The 10,850-nt window shown below is 62.1% G+C and overlaps 1 protein-coding gene across 1 annotated transcript; it reads right to left on the bottom strand.

Annotated features, from left to right (window-relative positions):
• Positions 1–4,686: 4,686 nt before the first annotated feature.
• On the bottom strand, positions 4,687–9,336 carry FBLN7 (fibulin 7). The gene is made up of 8 exons (XM_061990535.1): positions 9,254–9,336; positions 7,944–8,103; positions 7,311–7,481; positions 6,726–6,851; positions 6,464–6,601; positions 6,247–6,384; positions 5,803–5,941; positions 4,687–5,671 (listed from the first exon to the last, which is right to left on the bottom strand). The coding sequence occupies exons 1-8, from the start codon at positions 9,332–9,334 to the stop codon at positions 5,302–5,304; spliced, it is 1,323 nt and encodes a 440-aa protein (XP_061846519.1). The 5' UTR covers positions 9,335–9,336; the 3' UTR covers positions 4,687–5,301.
• Between the last annotated feature and the right edge of the window lie 1,514 nt (positions 9,337–10,850).

Below are 10,850 nucleotides of genomic sequence, written 5' to 3'. Positions count from 1 at the left end.
AAAAAACAACAACAAAAAGGCAATGTTAAAAAGAGAGAGAGAGGGAGAACACCCACATCGGTTCCCACTTGGGAGGGACGGTTTCCCCCTTGCACAGAGACACAGCGTGGCCTCGCATCTGTGAGGGAACAGCCACCTCTCCGTGGTCTCACACACCAGCCAGGTGAGCAGGACAGAAGGTCATGGCCAAGCCCAACCAAGTTCAACATCATCACCCCAAAAACAAGCCAGGAAACCGACCTCAACTGAAGAGCAGCCCTCCTGCAGCACAGGGGCTGGAATAGGGCGCATGGGGAGCATGGGGAGCGGTGTGAGTGGTGGCTTCAGGCAGCCCATTATGCCTAATTAAGTCTAATTAATCCCATCAGCCACTGCCCCCAGGGCTCAACACCATCTCCCCAGGCAGAGGGGCAGAAGGAGCGTTTGGAAGTGAGACTACGAGCCTGGCTGCTGCTTTTCCTGCAGCCAGCCTCCGCAGAAATGCGTTTGAGCCCAGAACGTGTGAGCAGGAGCAGTGTGCAGCCACTCCTTCGAGCATCCCTCCCCATGTTTGCCTCCTCAGGAAGAAGGCACGCTTCTGAGCAGCTCCTGGGTGGCTCCTTTTTGTTGTTTTCCCCCTCACAAACTATCACTAAACTTGGCAAAAGCAGCTGAACAAATCCCCCAGTATGTTCTCTGCTATCACTAATGTACTGGGACCTGGGCTATGGTGTGGGCAGCGTAGCAACACACGTAGCAACCACAACAAACACAACTCTCGTGGCTCAGGCCTTTTGGAGAGCCTGCAGTGAGTGTTTTTTGCTGTGTGGGGCTTCAGCGAGGGGCCCGACGGCGACAGGACTCGGTGTTAGGGGTGGGATGGACGGGCCCTGCACCAGGCACAGGCTCCTGAGGGATGCTTCAGCGTGGAACCTGCAGTGGGAAGTGACATGAGCTTCTCCTGGGTGTTAAGGGGATCATCACCACACTTGGCTTTGCAGGGAGGTGTCTCCTGAGCCTGAGAAGCAGGGGGATGCTCGGCAGTCAAGGAGAGGTCTGTCAGGGAGGAGAGTGATGAGTAAGAGGAGAAAATGGGATGTGAAGCCCCGTTTGGCTCCTCTTGGCCCTGCCCTGAGGTTGGGGCTTGTCTGCCCTCATGGGGTGCAGAGGAAAGGGAATGTTTCCTCTGTGAATCCACAGGCACCCCATGCCTCTCCTGGCACCTCGGTGGGTGCTGCTCATCCTCCTCCCAAGGCCACCTCCACGTGGAGCCTTCTGCCTGTGCGTCCTCACCCCCATACCCCAGCCCTTTGGGGTGAGACCCTGTGGTTTTGGGGCGAGACCCTGTGGTTTTGGGGCTCGGGCAGGGCAGCCAACCCTTCCCGGGGCACGTGGAGCACGTCTGGGACCTGCTGCGCCGGCGCCTGCCTGCCCAGGGAAGGGGAGCTCAGGCAAACCAGCTATGTTTTTTTGAGCTCCAAAATATTATTATCCCAAACAGAAGTTGTATTTACCAGGGCCAGAAGAGCCTCTCTCTGCACATTCCAGGCTGGGGAAGTCTGCAAGATGCTGGAGCGGCCGCCCTGGGAAGGGAAAAATGATCTCCTTTAGTCAGTTCAGATGCTGGCCAGAGGTTTGCAGCCCAGTCCAGACGCTGCAGAGCAGACCTTAAACGATTCTGGGGCTGAGAGCGAGCTCTGCAGCCAGCTAACGCAGAGTGAGACAGCTGAGCTTCCCAGCTCCAGTCCTGGCCCTGGAGGTGGGCGAGAAGCGGCTGGGGGCACGGGCACGGCTTCAGGGGGCCCAGCCTGGCCCAGAGAGGGGAAAGCAGCTCACCCTGGCCTCGGCACTTCGGGGCTGCGCTGCAAGGAAAAGCCAGTGCAGAGCTCCAAGTGCTCGTCTCCAGGCTCGTTAGCCGGTGGAAGCATCAGATGGAAAGTATTCTGCCCTGTCAGGAGCTTTTCCTCTCATGGACTCCCGGGTTTAGGCTCCCAGCCTGGCGAGGTGGGCAGGGAAGTGCTGTGAGGGCAAGGGTGACAAAACACATCATTCACCCGTCAGAGGTACCACAGCGAGGGAGGGGTGACGGAGGTGGCAGAGGTGAGGCGGCAGCAGCTGCTCCTGGCACATCCCCAGCTTCCCCTTTCTTCTGCACCTCTTGGAGCACCACAACTCCAATCACAGTACCCAAAGCCACAGCAAGAGCCCTTTGCAGAAGCTCCTCAAACCAAGCTGGGCAACCATGGCTGTGCAACCTGCTCCAGTGACCCTCAGGCTCCGGGCTGCCTGTCCCGTAGCCACCTTCCTCCTGACCTGGTTGTCTTTCCACAAAGCCCATCTTCAGCTTGTCCTAAGAGCTGAAACGTTGCTTCTGGTCTCAAGCTCAGCTCCCTTGCTGTTGTGGCTCCTGTTTTCCCGCAGGGCTTGTCGGTGGGGCTGCCCCTCAGCGCTGCCGTCTTACCTAAGGCGTTAATTCAAAGCACATGCCGGGCTGGGCTTCGGGAGAGCTGCTGCTGTCCCCAGACTCAGCTCTGCCTGGCCTGAGACCCTTTGGGTTGCCTTCAGCAGAATCATGGAACCATTTCAGTTAGAAAAGACCCTTGAAGCTGCTGCAGTCCCAGCCTTCCCTTCCCCCTGCCCAGCCCAGCACTGACCCACAGCCCTCAGCACCTCAGCTCCAGGGCTTTGGGATCCCTGCAGGGCTGGGCACTGCCCCATCCGTCTGGGCAGCTTGTTCCAATGCTTAATTAACCCTCTGAGGGAAAAAGTTCTTCCTCATCTCCAATCTAAACCTCCCCTGGTGCAACCTGAGCCCATTTCCTCCCGTCCTGTCTGTCTGTGGGTACCTCTGCTCTCACCCCACGGAGCTTTGAAGGGCATTTCCCCCGGCAGGCTCCATCCATCCCTGTGCGTGGCTGAGCAAATAAAACCAGGCATGTTCCCCACCCTCTAGACTGCAACCTACCCTCTCTTGCAGCCCAGCCTCCTGAGGGGCCCACAAAGCCACCTCCTTCCCGGTGCTGAGGCCAGCTGCGTGGTGACTCCTTCCACACCGCCCCAGGGCTGACAGAAAGGTCCTTCTGCAACACAGCAGAAGGTGCCCAGCAACACAGGCAGGTCCTTCTGCCTCAGGAAAGGGCATCTCAACCCCTTGGAGCTGGGCTGCCCCATCAGCTTCTCCTTTCTCCTCTCCTGAGGGTCCTCCTGGGCTCTGTCCTCCTCCTGCAGCTGGGGGTCTTCCCTGTGCTGCCCCACTCCCTCATCTAAAGATGGGCAACCCCACCTGAGCCAGACCACCTCTCTCCAGCACCACCTGCTTTGCCAAGCAGTTACACCTTCAGAAAAGCATTTAGTTTGCATTTCTCCCTCTGCAGCACTGGTGTGGAGGAGCGAGCCTGTCGGGTTTGCATTTCCCTCCCCCAGCTCAGCCCTGGGATGCATTTCCCTGCCTGGCTCTGCCGACCAGCCAACCCAAACATCCTCCCTCTGCCTTGCCCGGCAGCGGGGAGGAGGAGCAGGAGCTCAATGTCCCTCCTTGTTCTGCAGGGAGAGATCCAGCCCCCCTCCAGAGCTCCCACAGGAAAGCTGTGCCCCCCAAAAATCCCCCAAAGGGTGCAGCACAGATGAAAGTGTTTTCCCCCGGGGCAAGGAGCAGGAAGGATTTGAGTTGGGTGCAGCTCAGCCCTTCAAGGAGACTCTGTGCTGATGCCTTTTTGGGGGAGCAGCAGCAGCTTCTTCTTCCCTGAGGTGTCAGGAGGATGCTGAGGGGTGAGGTAGCAATGGGCTGAGGGCAATTGGATGAGGTTGCCCAAGGGCAAGTGCAGAGTCCAGCCCGAGGCTGAGGCAGAGGTGCTGGAAAGCTACTGGAGAGAAAAGGCCTGGGGAGGTTGGTGGCAGCAGCTGAACGGGAGCCAGCAGCGTGCCCAGGTGGGCAAGAAGGCCAAGGGCATCCTGGCTGGGATCGGCAGTGGGGTGGCAGCAGCCCAGGGCAGTGATTGTTCCCTCTGCAGCTCGAGGGCTGTGCTCAGTGCTGGGCCCCTCACTCACTGCCACAGGGACACCGAGGGGCTGCAGCGTGGCCAGAGCCGGGCACTGAGCTGGGGAAGGGGCTGGAGCACAAGGGGCTGGGCAGGGGCTGAGGGAATGGGGGTGTTGAGCCTGGAGAAGAGGAGCCTGAGGGGACACAGCAGCACTCTCTGACACTCCCTGACAGGAGGCTGCAGGGAGCTGGGGGTCAGGCTCTGCTCCCAAGTAACAAGTGATAGGACAAGTGGAAATGGGCTCAGGGTGCCCCAGGGGAGGTTGAGGCTGGAGCTGAGGCAGAACTGTTTCCCTGAGAGGGGTGTGAGCCCCTGTGCCAGGCTGCCCAGGGAGCTGGGGCAGTGCCCAGCCCTGGAGGGATCCCAGAGCCGTGGGGCTGAGCTGCTGAGGGCTGTGGGTCAGTGCTGGGCTGGGCAGGGTGAGGGCAGGGCTGGGACTGCAGCAGCTTCAAGGGCTTTTCCAACCAGAGTAATCCTGTGCTGCTGCTGCTGAGCTGCCCTGGGACAGCCAGCCTCTTCCAAGCCAACCTCAAGGCAGAAGAATAAGTGATGGAGGCAGGTTGTTGCTCCCAGAGCCTCAGCCCATCCCCAGAGGGCTCTGGGTGAGCATCACCCTCTGGCCACAGGTGTGGGAACGTGATTGTGCTCCGCAGTGCTCAGAGGCTACATCATCCTTTAATTGTACTAACACCAGCGTAATGAGACACATGCATAACGTCAGGGTGCTGTGGCTAACATGCAGGGCGCACAAACCCAGGCTGTGGATCTCATCTGGTCCCAGCGCACCAAGACACCCGGCCAGACCCTTCCCCGTGGCTTTTCTCAGCATCCAAAGGGGAGTGGGGGTGTGTTTTGTGCACGGGGCTGAGGTCAGTGCAAGCAGGGCCGGGCTGGCAGGGAGGAGAGGCTCCCTCCTGCATGCACCAGTTAACTGACTTCCTAAACAAAAGTTAAGGGGAATGAGGGCTGTGGTTTCTATCTGCTGTTTCCTGCACCAGGCAGGGACATCATCCTTCTGGAGCCTCGGGGGAGGACGCTGCTGGGCTCCCGCAGCTGGGTGAGCATTTAACCCCTGCGCCCCATCCCTTTCACTCTCCATTTGCTTGTGTTTCCCCCCCTGAGGTGGGTGAGTGTAGAAGCTGCCAGGGCAGGATAATCTTCAGGAAGAGGGGAGGCTGCTTGGCTGCAGGGAGGCTTGGGCGTGGGGTGTCAGCTGGAGCTCCGTCGCACGCCTGCGGATGCCGAGCGGGGCGCCGCGGCCGGCGGGGCAGCCCCGCTCCCCTTAAAACTCATAGGCGGAGACAAAGATGGTGATTTTGGACACGTGCTTGGCCTGGAAGACACGGTCCAGGTACTCGGACATGTCCACGTCCACCTGGACGGTCTGTGGCCCCTGGAGGCTCTGCACCAGGACCAGCTCGCCCGTGTGCCGGTCCGAGCGCTGCATGACGAAGTGGCCGCGGCTGCCGCTGCCGCCCGCGATGCCGAAGCGCAGGCTGTCGGGCCCTGCCCTGCCCGGCGCCGTGGCCATGCGGAACAGCGGCGTGGGCGCCAGCAGCTTGGACGGCAGCGGCAGGTAGTGGAACGAGATGGTCTTGGGCGCCTGGTGACACGAGCGGCTCTCCATCGGGCAGGGGTTGCGCTCGCACTGGCTGCAGGGGCAGGGGAGAGCGGGGACAGGGTGTCAGGGAGCTCCGTGTCCCGCACCCCGCTGGCCTTGGGTGCGGGTTGGGCTTTGGCACCCACCAAGCCCCTGCAGCCGGGGCAGGCGTGGCACACTTACAAGGGTGACGTCTTGACGTAGGTGACGTTGCCGGCGGGCGAGGGGCACTGGGGGCTGACGCACTGGAAGCCGCCCCCGGTGTTGATGCAGGTGGTGCCCCTCGTGCAGTTATCCTGGGACAGGGCGCACTCGTCGATGTCTGCAGAACAGAGGCGGGCCGCAGGTTAAGCGCACCAGAGACCTCGAGCCGCCCTCAGCGAGGCCAGGCAAAGGCGCCTCCAAGCTCATCAAGCATCGGGTATGATGGAACAATCATGAGAGTGCGGCTGAAAGCAACCAAACCGCCTCAAACCCCACTGTCCCCTCTCCCCTGGGCCAGCCAGGCGACGCAGCAGCGCTCTCGCAGCGCGGCACTGTGAGGAGGGTGGTGGGGCTTGATCTAAAACGCCTTTACCAACCGAAACGACTCCCTGATGGTGGGAATAGCTCGTGGCTCCCTCTCACCTTCGCAGCTCTTGCCGTCACCCAGCAGGACGTAGCCACCGGGGCAGGCGCAGCGGTAGGAGCCGGGGAGGTTGACGCAGGCGTGGGCGCAGAGCCGGGGCCCCCCCTCGCGCTTGTACACCTCGCACTCGTTGAGGTCTGCGGAGACACGAGGGCAAGGGAGTGCAGGTCCCGGGCCCCACCCGCCTCCCCCTGCAGCCCCTTCCACTCCTCTCACCCTGGCAGAGGCCGTTGGCTGCCGTGCCGCTCATGTGGAAGCCGGGCTCGCAGCTGCAGTGCTGGGCTTGCTCCGTCTGCGCGCAGCGCGGCTGCCGCCGGAACGCCGGGTCATCCGTCACGCTCCAGGCTGGGGGAGCTGAGGGGACACACACACATGCACATACACACACACACACACACGCACCACGTGGGAAATGAGGTGAGGTGCTGGAATAGGGGGTCACCCAGCCCGGCTTGGCGGGGAGGGTGTCATCACTCACCCGTCTGCGCCTGGTACTGGCAGGTGGCTCCAGTCCACTGCTGGGGACAGAGGCACTTGTAGTGGTTCAGCCCCTCCAGGCATGTGCCACCGTTCTGGCAGGGGCTGCTCGAGCACTCGCTGATCTCTGCCAAAAACACACACAAGACCACATGGGTTTTTAATGCCTTGCATTGCATTTTGTGTGGGAAGCCATCCCCGGGGACACCACACACCCCCAGCACCCCACAGCACGGCACAACCCTTCCTTTGCCAGTCTCAGACAGCAGCTGTTCCCAATGCCCCTGTGCAAAGGCTTGTCATGGCACAGGGAGCCATCGTAGCGCCTTTCCCCCTCATCCCTCCTGCTGAGCTCCAGCTTCCCTTGAGGATGAGAAACCCCAAATCACCAGCTGTAGGAGCTGCAGCATCCCTGGGACATCGGCTGTTTGGGGTGGCCACGATACCTCCCCCATTCAGTGGGGAACCCCAGTAACCCCCCATCTTTAAATGAACCCAAACTGCACCCTGCTGTTGCGAGTGGCAGGGCGGTAGCCCACCCACTGTGGCCAGTGGCCCGTTTCGGGTGGCCAGCCCTGAGCCGTACCTGTGCAGCGCGGCTCCTGCCCGCTCCAGCTGCCGTTGGCCTGGCACGTCCGAGTGCTGGAGCCCAGCAGCTCGAACCCCGGCTCGCAGGTGAAGTGAACCTCGTGCTCCACCAAATACTTGGTGCCAAACTTCTTCCCGTTGGCAGGGGCCTGCGGGGCAGGGCAGGAGGCTGCGGGAGCATCATGGGGAGAAGGTGAGTGCTCAGGGATGGTGCTTGGGGGGAGCACCGGCCTCATTTTTCCTGTCCCTGAGTTCACCCAGTTCCTCCTCTTTAATCTTTCCCTTGAATATGAGCCCGCTGAGATCAGTAACACCTGGCCCCACAGTGAAAGCCCAGCAGGGATGCTGGGGCTAAACACCCCTGGCACGGGGCTTGGTGGCGTTCTTGCACAGGACTGTGGCTCTTTTGCTGGAAACACCGTTTTCCAGCCCACTCGCCTCCAGTGCTCTGCCCTGAGCTCTCTGCTGTGCAGCCAAAGCCCTTTGAGCCTCCCCACAGCTTACCAGGCTGGAGGAGTTCTGGAGTTCACAAGCACGACAGACAGAGCTGTTTTGGGGATGCCCAACCCCCCCCCACCCCAGGGCGGAGCATCCCGAGCTGCCCGCAGCAGCGTGGCCGGCGCACACTCACCGGCGGGCGGCTCGGGGGTGGCTCTGGCCAGGGAGGCGTGCAGGCTGCTCAGGCGGCTCTTCATCAGGCGCAGGCTCTCGGCAAACCGCGTCTCCTGCCCCTTCAGCAGCTGCTGCATCTGCCGGATGATGGGCAGGAGCTGCTGCCTGCCCAGGCAGCTCTGCGGGGACGGGGCGGCCGCTCAGCGCACGGGCACCGCTGCTGCCCCACCAGCCACAACCTGCCCTGGCTGCGGGGGATGCTCCTGCAGGAGCTCCACAGCAGCAAAAATCCCCTGAGATACCCTATTTCACATCTCTCCCCCCTCCTTTTACCCAAATGCAGGAGTATTTTTAGCCCTCAGGCGTGCTCTCCTACATCGAAATGGGTAAAGGCAGCGCTACAAGCAGGGCTGGAATCATTGTTAGCCCTGGGAGGGATGCCATAACTCATGTTTCATCCTGCTGGAGCTAGAGCCCTCTCCCACTTCCACATTACAAAATAAGAGGAAAACAGCTGTCTTGTGAGTTCTGCCGGGGCCAGGGACTGGTGGGAGTCCTGTCTGCGAGCCCATCGCTGCCACGGGACTGACTCACGCGGGACACGGGCATCGCTGCTACAGCTTTCCTGATGAACCGGCTTAAGGGAGAAAGAGCAAGAGCTGAGCAAAGCCAAGGCAGTTTTAGAGCTCAGAGGTTTGCAGAGCGTGTGGGGGAGAAAGCACCCGGAGTCTGGTTGGGGTGACACGAGGCTGGGAGCTCTGGCACAGCAAGCAGAGCTGCTGGGCGCTTGGCCCAAAGGATTTCTTCCTCCCCTCTCCAGCCACATTGTGCAGGAGTGAAGTTGTTCTCCTTCCCACAGAGCTACTGAGGGTTTACAGAGAAGAAATAAAAGCCATCCCCAGCGGTGCTGCTGCCCTCGGTGCACTCTCAGGGGGCTGCCGGTGGGGATGAGCTGGTTGGTCTGTGCCTGCAGCTCTGGGGTGCCGAGAGGGAGGGGAAGGCTGAGAGATGCCCGTCATGTCGCTGGCTTTAATAAACAGCTCTTTGTTAGAGCCGGATTTAACTTCAGGAGCCAGCGTGAGCTCCCCGCGGGATGCTGCACTGGGAGCATTCTCCATCCCCCCGATGTAACTCCGGGAGCGGGGCGAGAAGGGAAAACCACGAGCCCAAACGCAACCGGGTCGTGCCGGAGCTGCCCCCGCGGCTCTTCCCACCTGTTTGCCGCGGCCGCACGGCCGGGCTGCGACGGTGGGCGCATGGAAGAGCAGAGGAGCCCTTTCCCCGCTCGGAAAGCCGTTCGCCCCGCTCCCGTCCCCTCTCCCCGCTCACCTGGGGCGCCGGTGCCGCCGGGAGCAGCGGCGGCAGCAGCAGCAGCAGCAGCAGCGGGAGGCGGCCCCGCGGCCCCGGCATGGTCCGGCCCCGGCGCGGCTCCCGGCCGCCGAGGAAGGGCTGTCCCGGGCTCCGGCGGCCGCCTCTCCCCGCCCCGGCTCGCCCTCCCACGCCGCCCCCGCCCCACGCGTGGAGCCAGCGGGACGCGGCGCTTCCCCGCCCCGGGGACACCGGCCCCGCCGCCGCGCGGGATGCTGCGGGATGCTGCGGGATGCTGCGGGATGCTGCGGGATGCTGCGGCATCCGCGGGACGCACCGAGCTGTTCCCGCTTCCCGGCCCGCGCTGCGCAGCCCCTTCCCGCAGGGTCCGCGCTCCCGACACGGCGCTCTCCTGCCGTGTTTCCGAGTGGGTTTGTTTCAGAACACGTGTTGTTTCTGCTCAGCACCAGACCCCCCAGCTCCGGCTGGGCCGGGACCCCCTTCTCCATCCCTGCACCCCTTTTCAATCCAGACAACCCCCTTCCCCAGCCTGCAACTTCCTTCCCCAGCCACTGCACCCCTTCTCCATCCCTGCACCCCATTTCAATCCAGGCAACCCCCTTCCCCAGCCTGCAACTCCTTACCCAGCCACTGCACCCCTTCTCCATCCCTGCACCCCTTTTCAATCCATGCAACCCCCTTCCCCATCCTGCAACTCCTTACCCAGCCACTGCACCCCTTCTCCATCCCTGCACCCCTTTTCAATCCAGGCAACTCCCTTCCCCAGCCACTGCACCTCCTTCTCCATCCCTGCACCCCTTTTCAATCCAGGCAACCCCCTTCCCCAGCCTGCAACTTCTTTCCCCAGCCACTGCACCTCCTACTCCATCCCGCACCCCCTTTCCCCAGCCTCTGCATTCATTTCCCAGCCATTGCACCCCCTTCCCCATCCCTGCATCCCCATCCCCACTCCTGCACCTCCTCCCTCTCCCCATTCCCCCCTCCCCATCCCTGCACCCAGCCGGAGATGCGAGGGGCTGCGGGTGGTGCGCAGGGTCCCGGCTCCATCTGCTGGGCACCGTGTCTACAGAGCAGCCCTGGCTGTGGAAAGAGCAGAAATGCCCCCAAAGGGAAAAGAGGCAGCGAGGAAAAAGGGACAGGCTGGACCAGGGCGGCCTCATCCTTCCGGGGACACCCCTTACAGGCTCCTGGTTCCCTCTCGTTGCCCCAGGACCGATGGTTTTTGGGTGTGTGGCTGGCACAGACGGGAACCTGCTCTCTAGGAGAGGGGAACAGGGAAGCACTCACTGAGTCTCTGAGCTTGAAAGCCCCCAGCAAGCCGTGGAGCAGGAGCCCAGACCAGCCCTAGGGCTGCCCATCACAAAAGCTGTGACAAATAGGGAAGAAGGGGAACAAAAAAAGGCTGTAAGCGGCTGCCTGCCCCTGTGTTGGGCTGAGGGAAAGCCAACCCCACGCAGGGCAGCACAGAGGAGCCGGGCTGTGAGCCCTACACCTCAGCACCCACCAGCCCAGTTACTGCTGGGGGGCTCAGGGGATGCCCCTCACCTGTGAGAGCTGTAAGGAGCTCCCATACCCAAAGCTTCTCACTCCAGCAACA

This window comes from Colius striatus, chromosome 2 (genome assembly GCF_028858725.1).
Source record: "Colius striatus isolate bColStr4 chromosome 2, bColStr4.1.hap1, whole genome shotgun sequence".
NCBI lineage: Eukaryota > Metazoa > Chordata > Aves > Coliiformes > Coliidae > Colius > Colius striatus.
The sequence above is the reverse complement of the archived record's forward strand: the minus strand, read 5'-3'. Positions and strand labels throughout refer to the sequence as shown.

Coding starts and splice junctions, on each gene's coding strand:
- FBLN7 (XM_061990535.1), bottom strand. CDS start 9,334: ATGCCGGGGCCGCGGGGCCGCCTCCCGCTGCTGCTGCTGCTGCTGCTG. Junction 8,104..9,253: donor CGGCGGCACCGGCGCCCCAG/GTGAGCGGGGAG, acceptor CCGTCCCCGCAG/AGCTGCCTGGGCAGGCAGCA. Junction 6,385..6,463: donor AGCCAACGGCCTCTGCCAGG/GTGAGAGGAGTG, acceptor GTGTCTCCGCAG/ACCTCAACGAGTGCGAGGTG.